The sequence below is a fragment of the Neomonachus schauinslandi genome, chromosome 1, assembly GCF_002201575.2.
Source record: "Neomonachus schauinslandi chromosome 1, ASM220157v2, whole genome shotgun sequence".
In the NCBI taxonomy this organism is placed as follows: Eukaryota; Metazoa; Chordata; class Mammalia; order Carnivora; family Phocidae; genus Neomonachus; species Neomonachus schauinslandi.
Window position 1 is genome coordinate 66,003,469 of NC_058403.1, and position 27,169 is coordinate 66,030,637.

The window sequence follows — 27,169 nt, forward strand, 5'->3', positions numbered from 1 at the left end:
AGACAAAGGTGGTTTATTTTGATATCTAAAACACTATACAAGATTCTCTGGAAAATATAAAATCATCCTGCTGTTACACTATCATTTTAGAAAAATAAAAAGGCTTGGGTTATATACTAGAAACACCCCATCACATATAAAACATTTCTGCTGTTACCTGTAGTAAAACAGACAAAAGGACAACTTGAAGGAGAGGGAACGGTCCTGAGTTTGGGTTGGGATCTACCCACCCCAATCCCAAGAAGTGAAGACAAAGATGAAAGAACTAAGATGCTAGTTTGTGGTGGGTCCCCTCAATAACCCAATCGGTTCATATGGACAACCCATCTGACATATTCAAACCACTCTTTGACTCACTGATGGTCATTATTTGGAGACTTCCTCCAAAGCAAGCACATGCCGGTTGTTAAAATAATGTGGAGGTAAATCAACAGTGCTACCCCTTGAGAATCTTGCTCCAAGGATACTGTGAAGACAGCATCCTTGGTCCTGATGAGTAATTCTGTGGCTGTACATGATTCTGGGTGCAAGTCCACAAATACTGGGGCATTGCCTGAGTGTTACTAAAAATAACAAAGGTTTCAGGGCTGGAGACATTGTCAACCACACTGTCATGGCAATCTGTGTCTCCAGGACTCAATGGTGGGGGAACGATATGTAACTGATGACCCTGACAGAAGGAGCCTGTGAGTACTTCAGCGTCAAACACATATATCAGTTCATCTATGGCTGATGTTTTCTTGACCTGGTATGCTAGGTTTTTCAGGTTCTTGGTGAAGTATATACCAACTCCGTATTTTGGGTCTGATAAAAGAAAAAAAGTTAAAAGATTATTAGGATCTGATGAATCATATTGCCTATGTGGGTACTACTATGTAGTTTCTCTCTAGTCCTCCAAATAATCACCACCTCCTGATTCCAAGTCCCCGTCTGTAGCAAAGACACCTACAGTTGTTCTCTTGAAACAAATTATCATTGGTATCATCAGCCTAATAATAGCTTACATTTATACACCTACCTTCCTTTTAATTTTCCTTCCTCCCTCCCTATTTTTTTCTTTACATTTACTTCGGATTTAATGGAATATTGTTGCAGACTCGAGAGCAGCACTGAACAACAGAAGTTCAATGTAAGCCATATATGTAATTTTAAATTTTCTAGTAGCCAGATAAAAAGGTAAAAAGGAACAGGTAAAATTAATTTACTAATTTTTATTTAATCTATGATATCCAATATGTTATCATTTCAACTTGTAATCAATATAAAAATTATTAGGGAGATATTTTACATTCTTTCCTTGGGTAGTGATCTTTAAAATCAGTGTATATTTTACACTTACAGCATATCTCAATTCAGATTAACCACATTTTAAGTGCTCAGTAGCCACACGTGGCTAGTGGCTACCAACTGGACAATACAGCTCTAGGGCTTCAAAAAATGACTAAGACATGACCTCTGTTCTCAAAATTTTATAAATGGAACTCCCCACTTGTAAACAGTTAAAGTACAGCACAATTTTATGTGGAGAAAAAAATATTTTGAGATAAAAATCAAAGATTTCTTTCCTGGAAATTTCTTCTTGCTCTTGGTTCTTCCACCCATTGAATTCTTGCTACTTATTATGTCAGGGGTAAAAAAGATAAAGCTCAGAACAAAGTCAATTGAATATATATAAATTGGATATATATATATGTATATATATCATATATAATTTTTAAAAAAATTTATTTTAGAGAATGTGAGAAGCGGGAGGAGCAGAGGAGGAGGGAGAGAGGGCAGAGAAGGAGAATCCCTGCTGAGCACGGAGCCCGAGATGATGCGGGGGCTTGATCCCAGGATCCTGAGCTTGTGACATGAGCCAAAACCAAGAGTCAGAGGCCCAACCGACTGAGCCACCCAGACACCCCATATAGCATATATAATTATTTTTAATCAAAGCATAGATTATGGTCTTGAAAGGTTTTCTGAGAGAGGAAAAGGGTTTTTTGAACCAGAAGTCTAAAAACCTAAAGGATTCAGAGCATGGAGTTTATGCCATATGTAACAGAGGAGAGAAGGATAAAAGATATTCTTAGAATAGTTATGTCACTTCAAAATAAATAAAAGTTCTTCCTTCCACCTGGTGGAAAGAGAAGAAACAGAGAGGACATGACTAGAACTCTTGGGGACTCTGAGAAGGGACTCAGTTCACTGCCCCACTCCCTCAAGAGAGCCCTGGGAGTCAAGATAGGGCAGAACAACAAGAACCTCAGAAAAACAGGGAGTAGGGGACTTCCAGAGTAAAAGGAACCATCGTGTGACTCTACTGGGTGCAGCCCCCTCATCCAGCATGGCCGCTAAGTGGAAAGCAGTAACGGCCGGGGAAGATGTCCAGAACAGGTGAAGAATGCCACACAAGACCTTGCATTTCAGCCTGGAGGATGTGCACACGCAAAAATTTCCTGCGCTGCAGGAGGGGCACAGACAATGGCCCAGAAAGGAATTCCCTCGGCATGAAAAACAGAGTGCCCTGTGTAGACACTAAGAACAAAGAGCACCATAAATTTAAGCACAGGAGGGTGCTAACGACCAAAGCCCAGGGTGGTTTTTCCAGCAGAGGACATCTGGAGACAGAGAACAGACAGATGCAGAACCAGACCACTCTTCCCACAGTGCCTGTCCCATCATCTAAAGCACTCTCAGAAGAGAAGAAGGAGAAAAAAACTTGCAGGAACTGAGTTTAAACCCCAAAGGGACTAAGAAAACTCTGAAAATGACTGAGTTCATCTTGAGCTGTCAAGATGGGAGTTTTCCACCTCTGTAGACATGGGAGCATGAAAGGTAGGTAAAGTTCCATTTTAGAGCTATAAAGAAGACAAGCCCCACAACTGAGTTTTGTGGAACTGTAGATTTTTGTACCTGTTGGAGTTACAGATGTGGTAACAAAGGAATGTAGGAAGTCCGGAAGCAAGAGCCGGAAGCGACTCCCTGGGCCTGCAGGAGTGAGGGAAGGTGTCCAGCCGGAGACGCCATTTGAGATACGTCTGGAAGAAGGAGTAGGACTTTGCAGGGCTAAAAAAGGGGTGAGGAGGGAAGGCATTTCCACAGGCAAAGGCATAGAGGCATGAAATATCCAGCACATTAGGAAACTCTAAGCAGTTCCTGGCTGAAGTGTGGATGAACACAGTGAGTGATGAGGCTGAGGAAATAACAGGGGTGGGGTGGGGGGGTGGCGGCTAGGTCCTTACATGCTCTGCCAATGAGGTGGGAGTTTTACCTTGTAGGCAACTAGGAAGGCAGATATTATTAAACAAGCATGTATGTTTTTAGCATGACAATTCTGGAAGCAGAGAAAAGGATAGGTTGGATAGGGCTGTGGTTTTGAGGGACGGAAAGGACCTGGTCATCATCTAGGCCCAGGGGAAGAAGAACAAAGGCAACAGGAAGAGAGAGGTGAGGCTGGGCTGAGAATGTCGTCAAGAGGGAACTAATAGGGCTGTGTGACTGCCTGAACCTAGAGTAAGAGGAAGGAAGGAATGGAAGATGATAAACTTTCCAGTTGGGGACTTGGTATATAGATGGTGATGGTATTAGTCAGGTTAGAGAGTATCAGGGGTGGGGGTGGGAGGAAGCACCTGTCTCTTAGGGAAAAGTATGGCCAAGGAAAAAAGTCAGTCTGAGGTGGCTATGGAACATCTAGGCAGAAATACTCAAAAGACAGTCGGAAATATGGACCTGCAGGTCAGGAGAGAGGAGGGGGTTAGAGTTACAAATCTGTAAGCCATCACAGAGGTAGGAGTTGAAGCTATAGGTATAAGCTAGTGAATGAATTAGAGAGCATCTGGAGGTGGACATAGGGGAGTTAAAAAAAAAAAAGCTTCCTTTAGAACGCCAGAAAACACCCAACAGGTGGACTCACTGGATTATAAATTACAAGGGCAGGAACTCTTTGTGTTTTACTGTTGTATTCCTCCCACCTAGCACAGGGGCTGACTTACAGAATGTGCTCAAGAAACACTTGTGCGATGAATGAATGAACCCAGTAAGAACAACTGCAAGCATGGAGGCTCCTTCTTGCTCTATTCAGCCAAGTCCTACAAGCAAGAGATGAATACAGAACTGGCTGGAATGCAAGCCAAGATAGAAAATATAAACATATAAAGCTTCATTAATAGAAGCCCCCTTTGCCTATAGTTGGCCATCTAAATTGACCAAGAGTCCCATAATTTGGAAATTTGCAGGGGTAAAAAAAAAAGCCAAGAAGCTTTGTACTCCATATGAAAACTAGGTTAAAAAAGAAGAGTTGCAAAACAACTTCAGTGGTGATAAAATGTCTCCTGGTTCTCAAGCACCTTTGGTTAAGCACGCTCACCAGACATGTTGGCTCAAGTCACATTATGGACAGTATCTCCCCAATGAGTTTATTATCTGAATCGCCTCAGGCAGTGGCTTTAAGCTAAGAGCTAGGGACATGGACAGAGCACAGAGGCCAGTAGGTAAAAGACCCGAATCTTGAGGCTTGAAGACTAGATGGAGACAAGACCTTTGGCTGGGTTTTAAAGATACAAATTGACCAGAAGTAAACAGCCTTCATGCCTGCTGAGGTTTTAAAGGAACCGTGTTGCTGAAGAAACTGTAAGCCTGGCTGTCAGTAGCCTGAGAGCATTCAGCAAGGATCATGCTATATATTTTGAAAGGTAAAGATCAAGAACATAGTCCATGGATCAGGCAAAATCAAGCCACATGGCGAGGTATCCTCCATGATTATTACTAAACATCTTTGTCTCCTTTGGAGAGATCTAAAGGGGACAAAACAGCAATTAAGTATGCAATACTGTTGTACAACTGAAAAGAGACATGGAAGCTACACATAGTAGAACTCCCATAGCCGAAAAGGATCTTAAGATATTGTTTACTTCACCTCCAGATGCTCTCTAATTCATTCACTAGCAGGCTACAGGAAATGAAGAAGATGGAAGAGAAAAGAGCAACTTATTAAGTTCAGGAAAATGCCCTTTTAATTAAGGGATGAGGTTTGGTAGTGTTGATAATAATTTTGTGGAGCTAAGCCAAAAAAAAAAACTTCTGGGTGCTCTCTGCAGATAAAACACACAACCACAGAAAAGAGAAAAACAGTGAACTGTAGATCTTACCGTTAAAGCTTTCATCAACATTAAACGCATCAGCAACAAAACATATGAAGGACAAAACAAAAAATATGACCCTTTCCAAATTACTTGATCACTATATCCCAGTTGCAAGGGTCTCCCTCACCACAGCAACAAATACTATGAGTGATGAGTCATCTGCTGAGGTCTGCTCACCAATCCCCACATACAGAGGCCCTGAAGATGAGGGGCTGACACCTACCGCGGGGCGCCGAGTACATTCTTTGAAAGCCAACTCTGCATACCGCTTCACAGAACTGGTAGGGAATTTGCTGAAACAGCCTGTGGCTCACAGGCTTCCCATGTGTTCTCCCTTCCATCATTTTCTTCTTTTTTTGGAAGACAGCCATGAGAACCGCGTTGTCTATTTTCTCCACCTATGACCCAAGGATATAAAAAACTGAAAAAAACTGGGAAAAAGTGAGAACCACTATTTACATTGCTTGATACTCTACTTCAAAGAGAAAGGATCTTATGTGCATATTACTTGGCATGCAACTTGCTTTTCATATAAAGTGTTTTAAGAGTCTCTCCTGACCCCACCCCTCTCTACTTTGACTTCTGTCTCTTCAAAATTCCCTGTCCTTTCTTTGATAAATCCATATAATAAAAATTCACTGAGCAATCCCTACATGCCAGGCACTGGTAATGAAATGGTCAACAGTGTAGACAGTCTTTGCCTTCTTAAAAGCTCACAGTTTAGAGAGAGGTAAAAATAGGTAAACAATTATAATACAGTGTGATACATGCTATTCCATTTCTTTTCATGTTGCTTCAAGATAGGCAGAGAAGTTTGCCCTGACACTTGATCGGTGCTTCCGGTGATGTCCTGACATCATTCCTACCTCCTGATTCCAACTACACCCTTTGTGCCTGCCCACCCCTGCCCGCCTTTCAGTCTTAATCCTAGGGGTCCAGGTCAACGAGCAGCTGGCTTAGAGTCATCAGCAGGTGAGTTTTTCTTTTGGTTACAGAACCAAGTGAGAGCAAGACAAGTCAAATCCTTCCCTTAATTAAGTATACCTTTATAACCTGCAAACCACAGTTTTCAAACTGTTTCTTCTGATCCTGAATTTCCTCCGCTGAAAGCTTTAGGCATCTCAGAAATGTATTCCTTTTCATTTCATCCTGGTTTTGGGGTTGCCAATCAGTCCATTGTCCTAAAAATGAGTGACACAAAACTTTGTCTTAATGCTCTGTGAGAGGAAAAACGCTTGTAAAGAAATTTAATAAAACAAGTTATAGAAATTTAAAGGAATGGATTAGCCCATTTAAACTGTATGGCTTATATCTTATATGTTTAGGACATGCAAGGAGAGTACAATATAATGAGAAGGCATAGGATAAAAGAGGGGATTAATAAATTTGTCCTCACATGATTTGGATTAAGAGGCTGAGGGAGTGAGAGAAAAAAGAGCATTAGTATATACTTCCCCCATCAATGTTGTAATGATGATATATAATTGTGTTGCTAATAGGAAATGTTTATATTTCTGGCCAGGATGCTCATCAACAAAAAGATACGGGCATAACAACACATTAAGGCATGATGAAAAATAGTATGATATTTATATAAAACTTTTTCAAGATTTTCAAAAAGATTTCATATCTCAACTTCATTTGAGCATTACAACACCACCACTGACACAATTAACACACTTTTACAAATAAGGAAATTGAAACTCGAAGTTAAGTGACTTGCCCAATATCACACAGCTAAAACAAACCTGGCTTTCACCGGTGCTTTCTGCAATTGGCAAGGCAAAATATTTGGTACATATATCACTCATATGCACCCAACCACAAAGAGCAAACTTTGGAGATTAAGAGTTTATGGTGTCCTGTCTTCCCTCCCTTCCTTCCTTTTTTCCTTCCTTTGTCCCTTCTCCCTTAACTTTCCTACCTTCCTTTTTAAGTTCAAGGGACAACCTGTTACTGCCTAGCAAATCCTTGTTGGAATAAATATACATATAGGCGAACAAACAGACTTATTTTCTTTTTAAAAGATTTTATTCATTTATTTGAGAGAGAGAGCATGAGCAGCGGGGAGGGGCAGAGGGAGAGAGAGAGAGAGAGAGAGAGAGAGAAGCAGACTCCCTGCTAAGCAGGGAGCCTGATACAGGGCTCGATAACCAACTGAGCCACCCAGGCATCCCTCAGTTTATTTTCAGTTTGACTTAAACCCAAGTAAACAAAAATGACATAATTCCCAGCACATTATTTAACCACAGAAAGCAGATGATAAATCCAAAGAAATTCACTAGAGGGGCCAAGTTGTAAACCTGGGAAACAGGGGGGACAAAATTCCATATCAGAGAAACTCCAAAGCCAGGAAATTTCAAAGGAAGATACTATAAATTAAATCTCGAGAGCAACAGCTGACCTTTATAAAGTATAGTAACAGAGTTCAGTTCACCTGAGTTCAGCAAACATTTACTGAGCTCCTATTACCTGTCCAGTGCTGGGTTGGACACCAGAGACTCAAAGATCCACAAACTCCTACTGTCAGAAGCATTCCCCAGGAAGGATTACAATGGCAGCATAAAAGAGGAAACACCTAACTTCCATTATTTAAATTGTATCGCTCTAATGGATAGTTAGTTGATGTTCCTTGTAGTAATAACTCATTGAAAATTTATCCATTTTGTTAACTAAGGTCCTAATCTAGTTGAGAGAGGATCAGTGTGTAGGAGCCTCGGAAACACAGCTGTGGAATGATATGCTTAGTCATCAACTATCAAAAGTGCCACCTTGCAGCAGAACAAGGGACTCACAGGGCTAACTGCCAATAGTCGGGAGAATGGGTCAACCCTACGAATGCAGTGAGTTTAAAGTAATGCTACAAGCTTTATAGACCAGTGTTTGTCTCTTGTTCTCTTGGGAAGTATACTGGTGTTAGTTTAAATACCCACAGTCATTACCTTTCAAAAGCTAAGTAGAAATCATAATCTTTGGTCTCATTCTTTTTTTTTTTTAAAGATTTTATTTATTTATTCATGAGAGATAAAGAGAGAGAGGCAGAGGCAGAGGGAGAAGCAGGCTCCCCGCGGAGCAGGGAACCCGATGCGGGACGCGATCCCAGGACCCTGAGCTGAAGGCAGACGCTTAACCGACTGAGCCACCCAGGCGTCCCTGGTCTCATTCTTGTGTATTATTTTTGAATGCTATTTCTTTATGCTCTATGTTTTTAATTTTTTAAAGATTTTTTTTATTTACTTATTTGAGAGAGAGAATGTGTGTGAGAGAGGAAGAGAAAGCATGAGTGGGGGGAGGGGCAGAAGGAGAAGCAAGTTCCCCATTGAGCAGGGAGCCCGATGTGGGACTCGATCCCAGGACCCAGGGATCATGACCTAAGCCAAAGGTAGATGCTTAACCCACTGAGCCACCCAGGCACCCCTCTTGTGTATTATTTTTGTCCATGTTTTTTGACACTGGGTTTTCTAAGGAATGTGGATACAACACTTACTGTAAACTCCCACTCACTTTGACCATGTCTACCTGAATTATTTTTACAAACACAAGGTGAAAATGAGGTGTCCTTTGAAAATTTGCATCTGAATTTTTGTACCAAACCCATCAATGTTACAGTGAAACTCACCTTATCTTTGTTAAAATCCTTCAAGGCTCTCCCTTATTTCAAGAAAAACTCTGAACTCTCATGTGATTTCTAAAGTCTTTCATAATCTAGACCCTGCCATGGTCTGATTGCTTGAAAGTTTCTTTACCTTACTAATTTCTACCTATTCTTCCTTCTCCATTTATGACACCTCCTCTGAGAAGGCTTCCCTTGACCTCCCAGGTCTGGGTTAGGTGTCTAAATTGGTATTCTGAGACCCAATTCCAATGTCTGTGTGTGTAGAGGGTTTCCCATATATACAACCAAGCAATTCTGCTACTATCTACCCAAGGATAGCATCAGATTCCATAGGTTAAGAGTTCAGTCCTACAAGACTGCTCCCCAACGCAAGCACACACACACACACACACACACACACACTTCAGATACCAGTCGAAAGCCAGACTGTTGTTACCCATGCTTCTGGCTGACTAGCTATAAACTGAAGGTTCCAATGACCTGCTCCTTGGATTTCAAACACCGGTTTCAAGTTCAGGTTGTTACCTGTACTTTTGACTGGCTAACTATAAGTCAGAGGTTCCCATGATCTCCTCCTCGGGTTCAATTAATTTGCTAGAGCAGCTCACAGAACTCAGAGGAACATTTTACTTAGTAGATTACTGGTTTATTATACAGGTATATTACTCAGCAACAGCCAGACTGAAAAGATGCATAAGGCAAGGAAGGAAGGGGGAAAGAGTGCAGAGCTTCCATGCTCTCTCCCAGCAAGCCACACTCCCTAGCTCTCCATGTGCTCACCAACCTGGAAGTTCTCTGAACCTGTCCTTCTGGGTTTTTATGGATGTCCATTAGCTACTCACAGCTGACTAAATCATTGACCACTGGCAACTGATTCAACCTCCAGCGCCCTCCCCAGAGGTTGGGCTGGGGGATACCGAAAGTTCCAATCCTCCAATCACAAGTTGGGTCTCCTGGCAACCAGTCCCCATCCTTAGGCGCTTTCCAAAGTCGCCTCCTTAATGTAACAAAAGACATCTTTATCACTCTCAACACTCAGGAAATCCAAGGGCTTTGAGAGCTGTAAGCCAGAAATGTGGATAGAGGCCAAATATATGTGACAAATGTTTTGATCATCTGAATGCCGAAATACATATATTCTAAACTGCAACATCACAGTGCCTGTCCGAGGTGCTCCCACAGAGCATTTTCACCCTCCTCTTTCATAATTAACTTGCTTGCTTCTCAGTATCCTCAATTAGATTTTGAGTGGAAACAATGTCCATCTTATTATTGTATCCCCAGCACCCACCACATGCTTGGCACATATCATGGATACAATATACATCAGTCCAGTAAATAAATGAAATAAGCTTCTGTCTCCCAAGGTGGCATTTACAACAGTGTAATTTTCCTAGTTAGCTCTAGGACCATGTTAAAAGGACCTCTCCAGACCCAAATTCCCAGTCATCATGATGAATTTTTGCCCCATTGAATGGGAGATACTTGAGTGTACTTCACAGCATGAATGAATGGTTTACTTTGGTGAGAGAGCTCAAAGTAATTGTAAGGTTCCTAATGCTGCCAGCAACAAATACGTAAATGCAAGAAAACTCAAATAAATGAATTAATCAGGTGGAATGTGTCTGTATTTGAATGCTCCATTTGTAGAATTAGGGATGTACTTTTCCCCCCAGAACCTGGGCTTGCGTTGCTGGAGGCTTTCCATTTAATTGCCTCTTAGGCAATCCATTCCATCATAAGTAAATCCAGTCATGTGTGTGCACGTGCATGTGTGCGTTGTGTGTGTGTGTTCATTTACTAATTAACCCTGCTGGTAGAAAGACAGCCAAAAACCGGTTATAAAAGGTTATGGCTTAACACAGAACCAGCATGATTTGCTCTCTCTTCCATGCTATCTCTGACCCACATACATACAGACGCACTCACACCCATAAGGAATAGTTGCAAGAGCTGACTTTCCAACTTGAAGTTACTCACCTGACAAGCTCCAAAGGGCTAGCTCCTTTTTTCTTGCCATCTCCTCTTGAACTTCACACAGCATAAGTTCAATGTTCATAACGACCTCAATGACGTCAGCTTGGGCTCCTTTAATCTCTAAAATTGCCTTTTCCAGACTGATAATCTCTGAGATAGAGACCCTTAAGGTATTCTGAAGCTGAGTCAAAATGTCATGTTCCTTTTTCCCAAGGTAGAGGATATGATTGTTCTCAATGATATGGTGGTCCTGGGGGGTCAGTATCCTTTGGATCCACGCTTGGGCCTCCTTCATCTTTTCCAGGTTGGATCCCATCAGACTGATGGCAGGAGATTTAGCTTTGAGCCCATTTTCTCTTTTCTCCTCTCTGGTCAACTGGGGGACTGAAAAGACTGTCATAAACATCCACAGAAGGCAGGTGGGTTTTAAACCAGAGCAGAACAAAACACCAAGGCCAATATTTGCCCCAAGGACATTATGACCATTGCCAGCAGCAGCAGCTTCAATCAAGTGCCTATCTCTGATTGCTGTGCTAGATATGAAGGAAATCTAAATATATGGTTTCCAGTCTCCTTGAGAGCAGAGTTTAGCCTGAAAGGGGTTGGTTTTATCATGCCTTGCCCCTGCTATGTTGCATTTGTCAGTTCACAGATGAGTTAATCTTGTGATATCACCCTGGATGTTAACCCACTATTATACCTCAGAGATGCCGGTCGGGTTCCAGACCACCGTATAAAGTGAATATTGCAATAAAAGAAGTCAAATGAATTTTTTGGTTCCCTAGTGCATATGAAAGTTGTGTCCACACTATACTATAGTCTGGGAAGCATGCAATAACATTACGCCTAAAAAACAATGTACCGACCTTAATTTAAAAATACTTTGTTGCTAAAAAATGCTATCATCTGAGCTTTCCGCGAGTTATAATCACTGATCACAGATCACCATAACAAACACAATAATAATGAAAAAGTTTGAAATATTGTGAGAATCACCAAAATGTGGTATAGAGACATGAAGTGAGCAAATGGCTGTTGGAAAAATGGCACCAATTGACTTGCTTGATGTCGGGTTGCCACAAACCTTCAATTCGTAAAAAAAAAAAAAAAAAAAAAGGCAGCATCTGTGAAGCACGATAAAACAAAGTACAATAAAAGGAGGTATGCCTTTATGTCCCACTGACTGAGATTTTCCTTAACCTCTTGCTACTACCGAGTTTGAAATCAAACATCTCTGAAAGCCATACAGCTTAAACAGTGAAAATTCCTTTTGAAAGATATGTATTTCTGATTATAAAAATAATACATTTATTTTTGATAAATTAGAAAATTATCCAAGTTTAATGAAAGGAAGATATACCCATAACTCTACTAACTGGAATTCCTTTTCATATCTTATCCGTATGTAATAGGACATTTTACACCTCCACGGAATTTGGAGCTTAGCAGCATCTACTGCTTGACATGGTATCTCCCAGCAGAAAAGGTCAGGGAACTTGATTCCAACCCACCCACGTGTACCCTTCTCTACAATCCCCCTCCATAAGGAGCAAAGATATATATTAAAAAGTAGACTCTCTGATGGATTAGGATAACTCTCAACCCAAATTGCAAAAAAAAAAAAAAAAAAAGTTGGCGGGCAATGGACTAGATGAGAGGAAATTCACAGGCGAGGCACTATCTAGAACATATAAAGAATTCTCTCAAGTTATCAAGGAAAAGGAAGAACCTAGTACTCAGCTGGGCAAAACATTGCACAGAAAAGGAAACACAAATGGCCCAGATATATGTGAAAAGATGCTCATCTTCGCTGGCAACCAGGGATATGAAAAATTATCCACCAGATTGGCAAAAAATAAGTCTGATGATATTAAGGGCTGGGAAGGATATAGAGCAACTGGAACTTCTGTATATATTTATGATGGATATAAAACTGGAAAAACTACTCCCATAATTATATTTTGTAAAGAAATTTTTGTATGTGTGTATCAGGAGATATGTATAAGAAAGCTCACCTTCTCCTTTGTAACAGCAAAAACCTAGAAATGACCCACATGTCCTTCAGCAATGGAATATTATTATAGCAATGAAAAGGAGTGAACTTTAGCTATTTGGATGAATCTCAGAAACATATTTTGAAGGGGAAAAGTAAATTGAGCAACTACTATGTTCTAGGCATTGTTCTAAGTGCTTCACATAAATTATTCTGTTCCCTCCTCGCAACCTTCTAAGTACTATCAACAGCCCCATCTTACAAATGAGGAAACTTCTTCAGAGTTATTAAGTAACTTGCCCATGGTTATAGGACTAGTAGGTGTGGGCAGTCTGACTCTAGTACTCACATAATTCTGCCTCCCTGTAAGTGATCTGAGGTTAGCAGTGGTAATTAGCATCTTTCCCCCTGATGGGTGGTAACAGTACCAGGAGAGACCCAGAAGTAAGAGAGGGTCTGAGTTTAAAAAAAAAAAAAAAGCCAATGTTTTGGACAATAGAAGTGACACGTGTTCTTAAATTGGAGGCATAGGGATTTTGTTTGTTTGTTTGTTTTTGTTTTTTTTTAAAGATTTTATTTATTTATTTGAGACAGAGAGAATGAGATACAGAGAGCATGAGAGGGAGGAGGGTCAGAGTTGAGAAGCAGACTCCCCGCCGAGCAGGGAGCCCGATGCGGGACTCGATCCCAGGACTCCAGGATCATGACCTGAGCCGAAGGCAGTCGCTTAACCAACTGAGCCACCCAGGCGCCCTGTTTGTTTGTTTTTTAACCCTTGTTCTGCCTGGGAGTTTATATTACTTTTTAGGAGAAAATAGAAGCAAGACATGGTGATACTTCATTTATCCATCATTACCGGGGCGGGGGGGGAAAATTGTTCTTCTGGGTAACTAATTGTTCAGATCACTAAAGGATACACTTCTAGCACCAAATACATTAGTTAAATATTTATGAGTTAAATTACTTAGTTTATTAGGTAAATATTTATTAGTTAAATATTTCTAATGAAAACACATTTCCCTGCCTTCCTAAATAGTTTAACTTTTCCTTGATAATCTGAGATCATCACCATTAGCCATTATTAATGTCAATTATTGTCTTGCGCTATAATTATAATTCCTTTACAGATGTGCTTAAAAATGACTGAAGTAAGTGTTAACTCCTGGCCCTATTATTCAGACTAATAACATAGAGACATGTGTATGTTCCTTTTCCATACTGTCCTCACCTAAGCCTCCTATCTACCTTCCTTAGATTCAGTCTTGTTCCCCACATATGCACTGCATTTGTTTGCTTCTCTGCATTTTCTTTGCCTTGGGTGCCCCACCCCACCAGCTCTAGCCATTGAAAACCTGCCATCCTCAAAGGCCAACTTAGAACTACTCGTCCAGGAAGCCATTCTCAACCCCTTCAGGTCAGAAGGACTCTCCCCCTCCTCTGGGCCCTCTAGGTAGTTCGTCCAGCCTCTCATTCATTATTCTTTGGCCTTCGTTTAATGCTTTGCAATTTACAGAACATTTTGACGTACATAATCTCCAATTATCCTGACAAAAGTCTGTCATTATCCTCCTTTTACAGATAAATGAACAGGTTCATAAGAGGCACAGTCACAAACCACAGCTCTTCAAGTACCCCCTCCTTCATTTCCAACACCACTGGACCACAGCACGTCCATACATGAGCTCTTCTGTTAAAGTGTATAAGCAAATCGTTGTGACCCTCATGGGAAATACCCTAACAGCTTCTATTGCTCATTGAATGTCTAGTGTTTTTAACATTTATAGACTACTGTAGATCAAAAGTATTTCAGAAGTATATACGTCCCAGTTGTCATGAGGCCATTTCAATTCCATCAACTCAAACTCCACTAAAGGAAAGGAGTTATACAACACAGTCAATCTTTCTCCAACATCAACCAGGGTTAGTTAAGTCCAGTGATCCACAATTCTGGTTCAGTAGCAAAACTGACTAGGAGCTCCTGAAAAATATGCATGCTTGGCCCTGATCCAGAGCTCCTGAGTCAGAATATGTAGAATTGGGGGCCATACATATTTTTGTTTGTTTATTTGTTTAAAGTTTCTGTCATGATCCTAGTGATTCTCAGGTTTGGGTAGCATCAGGTAAATCCATTTATTATTATCTGGTATGACTGAGATGTGTTTTCTATAATGGCTAATGAGTAACCCCATTTAGATGTGATCCCATTCAGAGCAGAAAGAGTAACTGGCTTAGTCAACTTATTGAGGGGCAGAATTTTTCTTAGAGAAAAATTATAGAGAGCTATCTATGAAGGAACTACCCACACTGTGGATTACCCACTGTGGCTTAGCCTCTCTCTATTCCTATCACGAAACTGGACTGGGCAAAAATAGAATCATGTTCAGATACCGAGCAAGTTAGTATCCGAACAGGAGAAAATATATTTGGCTTATTTCTTCTTCTTGTCCCTTCTATTAGTTAAAATGATGAAGAACAGGATGAGCCCCTGGTGGGTGGACCCTACTTCTAGGCCGGTGAATTTCTTACTCACCACTGTAATTATTGAAATCACGTAGCTTGGTTTTTCTCTCTGCCACTTCAGCGCTGAAAGCCTATAAGAAGCAAAACAGAGCAGTTGTAAGTGGGGCTTTTAGCCATTGTCATCAAAATCCCCCTTCCTACCTGCATAAACCACACTTGGCCTCATCCACTCTGTCAATCCCCATCCCCACTGCCACAGATCTACAGCAGCCTTTTGGCAAGTCCTAGGAAACAGCAATCACAGCACCAAATTGTGTCGTACCACGATCTATTAGAACACCTAGGGGAAACAAGTATAGAAAAACCGGAAGGAAAACCAAAACCTGGTATTAAAAAAAAAAAAAAAAGAATGTATATGTATATCCCAAGGCAAAATGTAACCATTCGTTCATTCCACAAATATTAATGCTCTGGTTATTGCATATTAGGCACTGAACCAAGGCTGCGGCCATGTCACCGGAGAAGACAAAAATAGGCAGATGCTCTTGTAATTAATAAAACAGAAATGCACTTGAAAAGATTGTTCTACAGTTTCTCCCTAGCACAGTGCCTGGTTGATGCAATATATGGCAGCTATCTTTATTATTATCACCTAGGGGAGCCCTCAGATTGTGGTTGATCTTACTATTTTTTTTTTTTTTTGGAACTGCCACATACATTTTTGTTTGTGTATTGAAGAGAAAGAACCTTCTTTTCTGATGCAGTTCATCCCCCTTGTAGGAAGATGGTACTTCCTGAGCCGTTCAGGGATGCGCTCGGGCCATCCATCTGGGCCCATCGATCGAGCTCTGCTTTAGGGAGAACTTCATTTGCAAGACAGGATGATTCACTGTGTCTGGAAGGTGAGCTCCTTCACTGGATAACTGGCTGGCAGGTCAGCTGTGGAAGAGACACACTGGTGTCCTGGAGCTGGCTGACATTGGCTAACGAGAGCTCACCGTGGGCATCTCTTCCTAACTGCACCTTCAGAGATGTCAGCAATGAATATCAACAAACGCTACAAACCTCCCTGTGCCTAGTCAAGCAGCAAAAGGAATAAGAACCTTAACACTTGTTGCAGGAAAGTGGAAGCTAGAACAAGTATGAGTTTGTTTTCTTGTAGGGAGAGAGAAAATGGCAACCACCCACCTGGAGACAGGCTGTGAGGTAGAAGAGTGAGCAGTCAGAGGACTAGTGTTCAGAGCCACTCTGTCTGCCAGGCACCGAGCAAGGCCCTTTCTACCCAAAACCCAAACCCACGCCTGGGAGCTTGCGCTAGCACTTGGATGTTGCCATTGGCAGAATCAGAAACCTGTCTTGAAAATCCATTTTAAGTTGCTGTATCTTATTTCCTTTCCTTTTTTATTCTTCCTTAACATCATGACAGCCCCTTCTCGAAGTGCCAGCTAAGCGAGAATTAAAGCCCAGAGATGGTACTTTAAAGGCGGAACAGCACAGCACTATATACTAATTATGCTGAATATATCAGGGACCTTCTCACATGTTAGAAACTCAGGTTAATCTGCCCACTCTAAAACAAAAAGCTGAGGTGAAGTGAAAACTAAAGAAGCTGGACACACAGATCTCTGCACTCAGACACACGGACACACTCCCCTACACACTCGTCCCTCCCTTTTGTATCAGACCACAACTGACTTCCCTCGGGGTCACCTACAGAGAAGTTAAACAATTGACTGAATTTGGGGACAGTACTGGGGACATGGCAAAAGTGGTCAAAGATACCTCTGTGTGAAAGAATTAATAATCTAATTGGGAAGAAAAGATAACAAACGAGTCACTTGGTTTCGTCTTCAGGTCAGCACTCTGAATTACAGTTCATGACAGCTGATCCAACAGCCAGCCTTCATGGAGGGCTTCCTTGGGTGCCTGGTAACATTCTAAGTGTTTTATGTGTATTAACTCATTTAATGCTCACAACAGCTCCAGAGGATGGTAGTTATTATCCTCCCTTTATTTTACTTTTTTTTTTTTCAAATAAGCTCTACGCCCAAAGTGGGGCTCGAACTCAGGACCCCGAAATCAAGCGTTGCGTGCTCTACTGACTGAGCCAGTCAGGCTCCCCTATTATCCCACTTTAAAGATGAGGAAACTGAAGCACAGAAAAGTATATTAACTTGCCCCAAGAAGTTGACCAACTGGAGAGGAGAAGACAAAAAATTTGTTTTAAATATGCTGGATTTAAGATGACAATCGGATAACCAAGTGGAAATGAGAGACGGTTAGGTGTATGGGTCTGAAGGTGGCTCAGAAGACAGGACTTTGCAGAAACTGTAAGAATACTTGTGTTCGGGGTGCCTGGGTGGCTCAGTCGTTAAGTGTCTGCCTTTGGCTCAGGTCATGATCCCAGGGTCCTGGGATCGAGCCCCGCATCGGGCTCCCTGCCCCGCAGGAAGTCTGCTTCTCCCGCTCCCACTCCCCCTGCTTGTGTTCCCGCTCTCGCTGTCTCTCTCTCTGTCAAAAAATAAGTAAAATCTTTAAAAAAAAAAAGAATACTTGTGTTCTCAGAGCAGGAGAGAAGAGTGAGGGGCAGAGGACCCCAGACTGAAACTAAAAGGTTGCTTACCTTTGAGGAGCAGGGGGAGAATAAAGGCCAACAAAGGAAAAGCGGGAAGTTAGGTAGCAGGGTAACATTGCTGCTTTAATGACAGTCTTTACTAGGTCAGAGGTGGGCAATTAAAAAAAAATTAAATTCACCAAGTTAGAACATCACTGTGCTGTACAGGGCTTAGCTCATGTCTTACATGATGTTATTGAATGAATGAATGAATGAATGAACTATAGGACATTTCTAAAATATTAACTTACCATATATGTCTCCAGGTCTTCTGGAAAGATCACAAACTTTACAGTTAATTGTTTTTTCAAATGGCATTTGGCAAAAGTTAAAACTTCATCAAACATAATCTCAGCTGCTATACTGCTCTGTATACCAATGTTTCCAGTCCCAAGGGCAGGAAAGGAAATAGAAGTTTTATTTAGTTCAAGGCATTTCTCCAAACATTCCCTCACTGCAATTCTCAGTATCTGTAGGAAAAACAGATCAGCCTTTGAGTCAAAATAAAACTTCACTCACCCTTTGATCCTGCCCACATCTTACAATGCCAACCTCTACTCTCCCTCGGGGTCATGGCCATGCCTCCTTAGAGAGCAGGAAAGGCTCCACTCCGTGGAGAACCCATGACAGCCTTAAGGTTAGATGATGAGAAACAGAAGTCATTGAGGGGTCTGTTTGGGCACCATGATTTCTCCCAGTTTATACAGCCTTGTCCATCTCCCCAGGTCAGAGAGCCAACCATCAGTTTATCCCATTTACCTGCCACGTCCAGGTTGAAACAAAGAGCTCTTGGAAGTTTAATAAAGGAGACAGAGGGAAAAATCCATAAGCAGCTTTATCCAACATCTTTAAGATATGTCCTAATGTTCTATGTAATTTTTTCTCGAGAAGTGCTAATATATTTGGCAGATTTAAACTTTCCATCAACATTTCAACATCCATACTGAAGTACAGGAAGGTTGTCTGTGGAAGGGCCTTGGGAAACTGGGGGGTAGGTAGTGACTGGAGGACGGGTTTGGGATTAGAGGGCTCTTAGTCAAAGAAGGACCAGAAATGGTGACAAAATAAAGATAGACAAAGACAGAGAAGGGGACTGTTTCCCTCTCTCCACATTTGAGTGGGTCCCCCCACTCTTTAATGTGTATGTTTTATGTGTCTCAGGTGAAGAGTTGGCCAGAAAGCCAATCTGCCAATCTCTACCTCAGGCATTGGTGGGAAGACACCACAGGTAATAGATTTACCTGGAAGGGAAATCCCAGGTCCTCCTGGCATTTAACTGATGGAGGGAAACACAGAGAGGCTGAATTCCAGGCCCGTTTAGGGAAAGGCCAACAGGGTCACAGAGGGGTGAGGTAAACAGGTGTGCAGACTGAGGGAGCCCACTCTTTCCAGGTCTGTTTGCAGTATGCCAGCTTACAATTTAGACATGGGTTAGGTAATATTTAAAATTAAATTTCTTAAGATAACTTGTGACAACAACACTTTTTCTGTATTTCAGAGTGGTAGAAAATGAGGACTATCCCACTTACCAATATTTCATAAATGTAACGACATGATGGAACTTCAACAAAGACTATGTAGACTATGGAACTACATAAAGATAAACTTACTGTGAACTTACCTTAGTCTGTTTGCAACATCTTGAATGCCACAACACATGGTACACGTATTGACAGGGCAATTTAAATCCTTTTGTGACCACTACGAACTGAGAATCTTGTATCTCAGTAACTTTTTTATCAAATTCCAATTCTATTTCATCTCCTGCTTGTTGTAGGATTGATATTGACACAGGTCCATATCTAAGACCACAGAGTGGATTTACAGAATTAACAATTACATCTGTCTGCAAAGGAAAAAAAAAAAAAAAAAAAGACAGACAGGATTCCTTGTTAAATTACTTTTTCCTAGATGTTCAGTTTGCTGAGGAGCTTTGAAAAAATGCTTTTGAAGATCTTAAATTCACAAGACATCTTTTGTTTGTGTGTTTGTTCTGCATAAGGTATCAATCAACGGTGGATAGAAACTCATAATTCCATTTGATTGCCATGAATCATTTGTCCTATTCAGAAATCAGGCGAAGTGTGTGGATGATACAATTCTGACTGCAAACGTCTGTCAGCCCCTTGCTGCCTTATAACGCCATATTCCAAGATTTGGAGCATTCCCTGTGATTTGTTTTAACCTTTATCAATACATGGTTTCATCCCCTGCCCCACTGCCATCACTTTTTGCTATTTCTGTGTGAATTTTCTGTTCTGTTTTAAAGAGAGTGGAAATAAAATTTCTTGGGAAACTTCTACCTCCTAATGCTTTTCTTCTTAAAGAAAGCAGGACATGGTTAAAGAAAATACAAACGAGACAAAAAAGTCTTCAGTGGAGACAGGCCTCCCTCCTGCTGGGTTCCTTGGATGCCCAATACACCCACCTGTCCTGCAGGCAACCACTTTTACCAGTTCTACATCTGTCTCTTCGGAAATGGACTGCATACACATGGGCTGTGTTTTCAGTAGTATCACCCTTAGTTAGCCCTGGGACCTGGGCTACAGGGGATGGTATCCTTCTGCTCCCGCCCAGTGCTCAAACACCCCTAAATCATCCTGATGGCTTTGGTTCCTTTTGCGGGCAACCCAGGTACTTCTAATGGACGTTAATGAATGCTTCACTTTGAAAGCGCAATCAGAATTTCCAATTTGGGAGCATTGGCACCCTTGAAAAATTTTAAGGTTCTTAATGTTGCTGGCAATAAAGAAATATAACAAAAGTTTAAAGGGTAAGTTATTCAACTAGGATGTTTCCACTTTAATTTTAAAGTGGCATATTAATGACTTATTGAATAAATGTTTCATCATGTGGGGTCCCCTAGTCTTCTTTTCTAATTGTCTTGTAGAAAATAAGTGGTATTTTGGGGGCGCCTGGGCGGCTCAGATGGTTAAGCGTCTGCCTTCGGCTCAGGTCATGATCCCAGGGTCCTGGGATTGAGCCCCAGGTCGGGCTCCCTGTTCAGTGAGGAGTCTGCTTCTCCCTCCCCCTGCTTGCGTGTGCCCACGCACGCCTGGTCTCTCTCAAATAAATAAATAAAATGTTAAAAACAAACAAAAAAAGAAAATAAATGATATTTTTTCACTTACGATTAAGTCTCTTTGATTGTGGGGATAGAAGAAACTTAAGTGTGACATCCCTGATCCAGAAATAAAAAGAATATAGCCTTATATTCTTTCTCTTCCCTGCTGCCCCCTTCACTTTGGCATCAATAATTTGCTGAAAACCCAGATGCATGCCCAAACTGAGCCCTGGGGCTACAAAGTGAATAATATACCAAATGAATAAGCCATGATCCCCAGCCTTAAGGTGCTCTGCCTAGCAGGGGAACTGCACCAACCCAGAAATACCCAAGTTCACTGTTACCCTGGTTCCCTCCCCTCCTTGCCAGGGCCCTGGCTTTGGCGCCCCACAAGCGCTGGCTAAATGCTAAGTTACCCTTTGTATTCTCTCCAACCGCTGACAGAGAGCAGTATACTAAGTATACAACCTACAGCTCCGCTTAGATCTCCTGACTGGTCTAGTCCGTGACTTTCAGGCTCTCACCACTTCTATGTCTCTCTGATCAAGTCATACTAAGCACCCAGTTCATACCGATCATAACTTGAGATCAGATTCAAAACTCCTCCTGTCTTCTGAATTAATCTTTCTTGGTCCACTGCCCTACACTCTTGTCATAAATTTACATACTCTTAAATATTATGAATTCATTTTGTATTAAGACTTTTTTGTTTACTCTTGATAGGTTGCTTCAGAAATGTTCAGATGGTTTGTTTCCCCAGTGGGATTTTTCAAATTGCGAATTTTTTCTTGCATAAAAGAAGTCTAATCAATTTTAAGTTCCTTGGAATCAAAGCTCGTTCTGTTTCCTCCTGGTGCCTAAGAATAATGGCAATAATAATCATAAATAGTTATCATGTGCCAAGCTCTATTCTAAACATTTTATGTGTATTGATTCCAGCTCTTTGATATAAGTGCTATTATTATTCTCATTTTACAGATCAGGAGACCAAGGTCCAAAAGATAAAATAACTCGATTGAGATCACCCAGTTAGCAAATGGCAAAGCTAGCGTTCAAATCCAGATGGTCTGTCTCTGAAGTCCATACTCTTAGCCTTAACAAGATGCTTTCTAAATAGCATCTGAAATAGCATATATATATTTAAAACTACTTGATAGGTAATAAACAGCTCAGGGATCTCCTTTGGCAGTGCAAGAGAATAGAAACAAAGACTTACCTCCTGCAGTTGAATGTAGCCCTGGACAATCTGGAGAGTCACATTGTTCACGATAATTGTCTTGAAAGGAGGGGTGGCTTCTTGACTCATGTGGGATCCCAGCTTGTTCATCCTTAGGATTACTTCTGAAGCATTTTTAAAGGCAGCAACAGTAGGATGCTCATTGCTTACCAAGTGAATTTCTTTCAAATTAGTGGTCGGTTGCTTCTCTCGGTAATAAAAGCTGATAGTTTCCACAATGATCTGTGTACATAAGTCCAGAGGGAACTGGAAAATCCCAGAGCTCAGGGCTGGAATTGCTACCGTCTCAATGTCTGGATTGATAAAGGTAACATAACTCAGAATACTTATAATGGCCTCTTGCAGCTTATGGGTACATGTCTGATAATATTTTGCTGTCCACCTAGGCCCAACAGCATGGATAATTAATTTGCAGGGAAGTCTCCCTGCTTTTGTGGTAGCTATTTTACCAGTTGGTATTTTACCCACTCTGGAAACTAATCTTCTGCTCTCCTCTTGGATTTCAAAGCCGCCAGCATTCACCAGGGCCTTGGCCAGGCCTCCCGCATGAATAAGGTCTTCATTGGCTGCATTCACCACAGCATCAACAGCATGTCTGGTGAGGTCGTCCTTCCAAACAGATAACTCGAGCCCAGGAATTAGCATTTCTCTGAAGACTCGCTGAGACTCACCATTACCCTCCAGGGATGGAGAGACCAGGGTACAGATACAGTCAAATTTATTCTGAAGGACTTCACACAGCTGACTCTCATTAGTTTTTAAAATTGTGAAGTCATTGTGATTAATGGGAATTTGCCAACTGTGGTCTTCTTCAGGAGTGGCAGTCTCTGGAAAAGTAGAGAAGATTAAAGAAATGAGCATGGGTTCCTTTGAAAAGGGTGTAACTCGACCTCACGCTAGGAGACTGAGTTTCCCATGTGCAAAAGTGAGATGAACTTCCTCTCGCCCCCTTCCTAATCCGCCTTTTCAACCAGACATGTAATTAGGCCAAGGATATACAAGAGTTTTTCATGGTAGGTCACCTGTAAAGTGCTTAGTTTTGTGCCTGGCACACAGTACCTACTAAATGGTAGCTACTACACCACAGTGATGGTGGCGAGAAAACTATGTTTGTGGGGACTCACAGATTTTTAAAATCTATGTAAAAATGGTGACTCTGGGAACATCCGTGCTTAAGGCCCATGTGCTGGAAGGGACGTAATTATGAGTCAAATATATATGGAGGCTTTAATTCCTAACTTGTTTGCTTTTGCCAGTGTCTCAGTTTGGGGTTCTTTTAGAAGCAGACTCTGAGACGAGGATTTGAGTGTCAGTTTATTTGGGAGGCGATCCTAGAAAACACCAGGGGTGGGTGAGGAGGAGGAGGAGGGCAGAGTGGGACAGTGAGACAGGAGGAGGAAGGAAATGAATAAAAGGTGTGTTACAAAGCAAATGAAGCTTAGCTCCGCTAGGGGACGGTGCAGATCATGTGTCTCATAGCTATACCTCCAGTGGGGTAAAAAAAATTGGGGCCTATTTATCCAACTGCCATCAGTCACTGGTTGAGGATGCTCCTGTGCGGGCATGGTCCAGCAAGTGTGGGAAGCACTGATGGTGCTGAGTAAATAATTCTTCATCATATTCTAGTTCCATGGCACAAATCTGCTGGAATTAAAACTGACTAAAAGTTATTTTTATTGTATGTGGCGGACAAGATGTGCTGCTCAGACACCCCCCTTTCAAGGCAGTTATGAAGGGGAAATATGGCTAGGCAACAGTATCTAGTGGTTAGCCACTCAGGGTCCATTTCAGCTTTCCAGCCAAGGTCACGCTATTCTCAGGGGTGGCCCCCATCAGTGGCTGAGCAAGGCCATTCATGTTCAACGTGGGGCTCCCAGAATGAGCGCTCTCAGGCTGGCAGAGCTTTGTCAGGTTTTCATTATAGTCTGAGGGCTCCACCTACCCAATCTGGTTTCTTCTCTTGTCCTTTCACAATAAACCTTGTGCACCCCTAACTCCAGGTCACTTTCTGCTTCCTGGGGAGCCCAACCTGTGACACTGTTTTCACGGAGCTTAGGGCATCGTTATTATATGCCACTGCGAAAGGAAAAATGATGCCAATTAAACCATGGCGCTCTACGGACTGATAAGGAGTAGCCCCATTTCAGAGATGTGAAAAAACTGTGAGTCCTAAAATCGATAAAATGGCGTAATTAATGACATTTTACTTCAACGTCCATTTTTAATCTGAGCCACCTAGAAAGATCTCTGGAGGCCTTAATGACCTAAAAGCAGCAGCACATGGATAGACAAATCCAGCTGGCCTGCGCTTTGGCTGAAAATCTCAAGTTGGCCACTCCTATGATCAGGTAGGTTCCATTCGGCTCATACAACACTTGCTAAGCAAAGGGACAATCAGTGAGTCACCTCTTCTGGCCAACATCAGCTCTAGCGCTGTGGTCCGAAGATTTCACATGGAGTGGGCAAAGGCAAGGATCACTGGGGATGCTGGTGTCCCACTGCCCCTGAAGCAGTCTCCTTTGTGATGCACGCACTGGGTCCCCAGGGCCATGCAGTCACACACCTGAGCACCTGGGGAGGGGGGGGGACATTTTGCTTCTATATTCCCCTTTCTCCACGGAGGAAAGATCTGAGGAGAGATCTTCGGAAACAGGAGTGAGGTGATCCTACCTGATTTCTCACTGTAAGCAGCTGCTCTGGAGGAACCCTGCAATAAATAAAAGTGGTTTAAAAAAATTTGTGACTGAATGACTACAGGGTACTGATCACAAATACAGCCTAATAGACACAAAGCAACAACAACCCTGCAAAAAACAGTAGGTTTGAGGGGGAAGGGGGACGTGTGTTTGTTTAATCTGTGTACCTGACAAACTTGAAATACTAAATGTCCCAGCAAACACTGACCCTGCCCTACTTCCCTGGAGGTCAATGCACTTCTAATTCAGGATGAGACGAAGAGTAGGAGATTAACACTTGAAAAGGCCCAAAGGTCACAGACCAAAATGATCCCAAACTCCCAGAGGGGCCTCCAATCTCCAAAGCCTTGTGGGGTTTCTCTAGACAGAACAGGAGACGTGGGAACATGCACCTCATCAGCTACACCTCCCCATCTACCAGTAAGGACCTATTTTCAATTGCTTATTTCATGATACAAGACTGAACATGGAATTTTCCATTTAAACAAATGGGGTGCCTTTTCTCTATTTCCTTGTTTTCATTCCTCCTCCCACCTCCTCCCCTCATCCTGCAAAGGCAGAATTGTTGAATAAGTAGATACCCAGGTGACATTTTAAAAAAATCACCCATCCTCATGTTGACTCTGTTGCTTACATTAGCATATTCTTGATTTCCCATCTCTCACATGGTGCAAGGTAAAAACTTTCATTGGGCTATTAAACCAAAGAAGAATGCCAAGTAAAACTAAAGACCCGAGGTTTGTAGCTGTTACAGGATGAACTCTTGGTGTGAGGACCAAGGTTCATCGTTTATACACACTTACGTTTTTTACCTCGGAAAAGTCCATCCTCGAGGTCCCTGGGGTCTTTAAACGTTTAAACTCTGTTTTGCGTTTCCCAATGTAAACTGTTATTCCCAAATATGGTTGCCTGCTTCTAGGAATGAATAGAAAGGATGCAATAAACACAGACTAGTGTCTTAGGGAATTTGGTAAGAATACACCATAGGAAGAGTAAACATGATTCCTGACCTTGAGTAGTTTTCAATTTCACTGGTGAAGATGCACACATTGTTTTTGCTGCTGTTGTTGCTGTTGACCTTCCATCCTTTACAGAGAGGTTCCGGTTGAAACCGTAAGGGCGGTTCAGAGAAGGAAAAGAGCTATATAGACAACAGCAGGGAAAGCTTTATGGAGGAGCTGAAGGCAGAGCCAGGCCTTGAAGGACGCAGAGCAAGCTTTTATATATCTAGGAGAGGAGGAGGATACCAAGAGGTACTGAGCACAGCATTAAAAAAGGAGGGCGGTGGGGTGGCGCCTGGGTGGCTCAGCTCAGTCGTTGAGCGTCTGCCTTCGGCTCGGGTCATGATCCCAGGGTCCTGGGATAGAGCCCTGCATCGGGCTCCTTGCTCAGCGGGAAACCTGCTTCTCCCTCTCCCACTCCCTTTGCTTGTGTTCCTGCTCTTGCTATCTCTCTCTCTCTCTCAAATAAAAATTTAAAAAATTAGGAAAAAAAAGGAGGGCGGGGCGCCGGGGTGGTTCAGTCAGTTAAGCATCTGCCTTCGGCTCAGGTCATGATCCCAGGGTCCTGGGATGGAGCCCCGCATCGGGCCCCTTGCTCAGTGGGGAGCCTGTTTCTCCCTCTCCTCCCCGCTCGGGCTCTCTTGCTATCTCTGCTATCTCTGTCTCTCTCTCAAATAAATAAACAAAATCTTTTTTAAAATGAGGAAAAACCAGCCTTAGGAGTAAGTGAAGACCGTGGAGGGTATTTGAAGAAAGAGGAGGCCATGCTTACACCACTGGAGGGCGTGTGTCACTGACTTTGTGATAAACATCCTTGATCAAATTAGAAAGAGAATATCTGGAGAAAAATGAGAAACTCTGCGAAAACATATCCTAAGATTCTCCATCTACCAGGGAGGAATTAAAGACTGAATTTTTAGGAGAATGCCGACGAAAATGCTTAAAGATGCAGTTGCCCGCCCTTGTCACCCACATAGCTGCCTTGAGGCCTTGGAAATGATTTCTAATCCCTTTTTTGCGGAAAACTTTTGCTCCACTATCTACAGCAGCAAAGCACTATTCTTGCAGGTCAGGAAGAGCACGAAGTCCGTTAGGATCCTAAAATGCGAGGACAAGATACATTTTCGCCTCCAGAGGGCACTGCTGCTTTCAAAAAAGGACAACTTCCGTGTCTGCTTGGCTGTGGCGCCCAGTGGGCTTTTGTTTTAGATGCTGTTGCACTTGTTTTTCCCTTCAGACCTGGGGATGTTCCTTGAAGCCCTAGGGAGAGACTTGGCCATGGGGGCAGCATTCATTTAACCCCCCCAAAATAAAAAGAAGGAGCATAGTGCCCCATTCAGTCTCTTCCGCTTTTTTTTTTTTTTTTTGAGAGAGAAAGAGCAAGC

General features: G+C 42.2%; 1 protein-coding gene across 1 annotated transcript; it reads right to left on the reverse strand.

Moving 5' to 3' along the window:
- PARP9 (poly(ADP-ribose) polymerase family member 9) lies at positions 1-25,610 on the reverse strand. The gene is made up of 10 exons (XM_044920300.1): positions 25,587-25,610; positions 24,659-24,794; positions 22,067-22,914; positions 19,408-19,632; positions 18,038-18,256; positions 15,243-15,303; positions 10,723-11,103; positions 6,171-6,307; positions 5,350-5,524; positions 1-804 (listed from the first exon to the last, which is right to left on the reverse strand). The coding sequence occupies exons 1-10, from the start codon at positions 25,608-25,610 to the stop codon at positions 437-439; spliced, it is 2,574 nt and encodes an 857-aa protein (XP_044776235.1). The 3' UTR covers positions 1-436.
- Positions 25,611-27,169: the final 1,559 nt, after the last annotated feature.

Excerpts from the sequence above, each read along its gene's own strand:
- PARP9 (XM_044920300.1), bottom strand. The coding sequence starts at position 25,610 with ATGGACTTTTCCGAGGTAAAAAAC. Across the intron at positions 6,308-10,722 it reads AGCCCTTTGGAGCTTGTCAG|GACAATGGACTGATTGGCAA; the intron begins GTGAGTAACTTC and ends ACTCATTTTTAG. Across the intron at positions 5,525-6,170 it reads GTGGTTTGCAGGTTATAAAG|GTGGAGAAAATAGACAACGC; the intron begins GTATACTTAATT and ends CTTGGGTCATAG.